General features: G+C 63.9%; 1 protein-coding gene across 1 annotated transcript in view; it reads left to right on the top strand.

Moving 5' to 3' along the window:
• The window catches only part of SF3B2 (splicing factor 3b subunit 2), a 16,522-nt gene extending 13,959 nt beyond the window's left edge, over positions 1–2,563 (top strand). The window contains exons 17-18 of the mRNA XM_054808242.1: positions 1,712–1,843; positions 2,417–2,563. Of these exons, the coding sequence (XP_054664217.1) occupies positions 1,712–1,843; positions 2,417–2,563 (279 nt within the window). The remainder of the gene's footprint in view (positions 1–1,711; positions 1,844–2,416) is intronic.
• Positions 2,564–2,937: the final 374 nt, after the last annotated feature.

The following is a 2,937-nucleotide window of genomic DNA, read 5'->3' as shown; positions in this document are numbered from 1 at the left end:
TGGGGGGAAAAAAATTGGGTTGGAGGAAAATTGGGGGGTGGGGGGAAAAATTGGGGGGGCACGGGGAAAAAATTGGGTGGGGACACGGTGGGGAGCGTTGCTGTGTTCCCCCCCCCCCCAAAAAAAAGTGGCGCTGGATTTTTTTGGGGGGGGTGGGGGTCCCTTGTGGGGGGGCCCCACCCTGACTCGTGGGTGCCCCCCTCCCCCCTTGGGTGCCCCCCTCCACCCCTGGGTGCCCCCTCCCCTTGCCCCTGGGGGGGTGGGGTGAAGCAGCACCCCCCTTTTTATTTTTTTTGGGGGGGGGGGCGCCCAGTTAATCCCAGTTTAAACCAGCAGCCGCCATCAACCCGCTGCTTCCTGCCCGTCCCCTGCCTGTGCCCCCCCCCCCCAGTTCCTTCCTGGTGCCGTTTCCTGGGGCGAGGGGGGGTCCGTGTGGGTCCCCCCCCCCCCCGTGTTCCCCCCACACCCCACCCGTGTCCGGGACCTCGTGACAGCTGCCAGATGTGGCAGGGGACACGCATGGGGGCGGGGGCTGGCGCCCTGCCTGTACTTCCCCCCCCCCCCCCCGCCACATCTGGATCCAGTTTGGCTCTTGCTAAACCCGGCCGCGCCCTGCCTGACTCACTGCAGGCAGCTCCTGCCCGCTGCAGGCAGCGCCCAGGGCTGTGCAGGCAGATCCCTGCCCGGTACAGGCAGGGTACAGGCAGCACCCAGGGCTGTGCAGGCAGCTCCCTGCTCTGGTATAGGCAGGGTACAGGCAGCTCCCAGGGTTGTGCAGGCAGATCCCTGTCCCGGTACAGGCAGGGTACAGGCAGCACCCAGGGCTGTGCAGGCAGATCCCTGTCCCGGTACAGGCAGGGTACAGGCAGCGCCCAGGGCTGTGCAGGCAGATCCCTGTCCCGGTACAGGCAGCGCCCAGGACTCTGCAGGCAGATCCCTGCCCCGGTACAGGCAGGGTGCAGGCAGCACCCAGGGTGGTGCAGGCAGATCCCTGCCCGGTACAGGCAGCTTGGTGCAGCCCCACTGCCGGTTGTGCTGCCTGCAAAGTCCCTGCCCGGGTGCAGGCAGGGTACAGGCAGCGCCCAGTGCTGTGCAGGCAGATCCCTGCCCCGGTACAGGCAGGGTACAGGCAGCGCCCAGGGCTGTGCAGGCAGATCCCTGCCCACTGCAGGCAGCTCAGTGCAGCCCCACTGCCGGTTGTGCTGCCTGCAACGTCCCTGCCCCGGTGCAGGCAGGGTACAGGCAGCGCCCAGGGTTGTGCAGGCAGATCCCTGCCCCGGTACAGGCAGGGTACAGGCAGCACCCAGGGCTGTGCAGGCAGCTCCCTGCCCACTGCAGGCAGCTCAGTGCAGCCCCGCTGCCGGTTGTGCTGCCTGCAACGTCCCTGCCCCAGTGCAGGCAGGGTACAGGCAACACCCAGCCCCAGTGCAGGCAGCAGGGCCCCCCCCCCCCCAGTGCAGGCAGCGCCCAGCCCCAGTGCAGGCAGCTCAGTGCAGGCAGCCCCCTGCCTGCTGTTCCCCTGCAGCACCCCCCAGCTCCACTTGTTCCGGCGAAACCAGACACCCCCCCCCCTCCCCCAAAACCCCCCCCTCCCCCCTCCCTGCCTGCACCCAGCCCCCCCCCTTCCCCTCCCCCCCCCCGGTGTTTCCCCGCCTCGGCCCCTTCGACCGCCGCCGACCCCGCTGCCAAATTCCTCCTTGTTTACTGGCAGCCGGAGGCCGCGCGGCCCAACCCCGCCGGCGTGGGCGGCAGCACCGGCACCCGCTCCGAGGGCCCCGCCGGCGGGGGGGGAAACGGGCAGGACCGCGGCGGTACCGGTACCGGTATTGTCACGGTGATACCGGTATTGTCATGGTGATACCGTCATGGTGATACCGGTACCGTCATGGTGATACCGGTACCGTCACGGTGATACCGGTACCATCACGGTGATACCGGTATTGTCACGGTGATACCGTCACGGTGATACCGGTACCGTCACGGTGATACCGGTACCGTCACGGTGATACCGGTATTGTCACGGTGATACCGTCACGGTGATACCGGTACCGTCACGGTGATACCGGTACCGTCACGGTGATACCGGTATTGTCACGGTGATACCGGTATTGTCACGGTGATACCGGTATTGTCATGGTGATACCGGTACCGTCACGGTGATACCGGTACCGTCACGGTGATACCGGTACCGTCATGGTGATACCGGTACCGTCATGGTGATACCGGTATTGTCATGGTGGTACCGTCACAGTGATACCGGTATTGTCATGGTGGTACCATCACGGTGATACCGGTACCGTCACGGTGATACCGTCACGGTGATACCGGTACCGTCATGGTGATACCGGTACCATCATGGTGATACCGTCACGGTGATACCGGTACCGTCACGGTGATGCTGTCACGGTGATACCAGCGGCGTCATGGTGGTACCGTCACGGTGATACCGTCATGGCGATACCGGTACTGTCACGGTGATACCGGTATTGTTATGGTGATGCTGTCACGGTGGTACCGGCAGCGTCGTGGTACTGTCACGGGGATACTGGTATCGTCACGGTGATACTGTCACAGTGATACCGGTGGTGTCATGGTGGTACCAGTACTGTCACGGTGATACCGGTACGGTCACGGTGATACCATCACGGTGATACCGGCGGCGTCATGGTGGTACCAGTACTGTCATGGTGATACTGTCACAGTGATACTGGTATTGTCATGGTGATACTGTGACGGTGATACCGGCGGCATCATGGTGGTACCGTCACGGGGATACCGGTATCGTCACGGTGATACTGTCACGGTGATACCGGTATTGTCATGGTGATACTGGTGGCATCATGGTGGTACCGGTACCATCACGGTGATACCGGTATTGTCATGGTGATACTGGTGGCATCATGGTGGTACCGGTACCATCACGGTGATACTGGTATT

Source organism: Grus americana, chromosome 35, assembly GCF_028858705.1.
Source record: "Grus americana isolate bGruAme1 chromosome 35, bGruAme1.mat, whole genome shotgun sequence".
Taxonomy (NCBI): domain Eukaryota; kingdom Metazoa; phylum Chordata; class Aves; order Gruiformes; family Gruidae; genus Grus; species Grus americana.
Note: the sequence above shows the minus strand (reverse complement) of the source record. Positions and strands in the feature narration are given on the sequence as shown.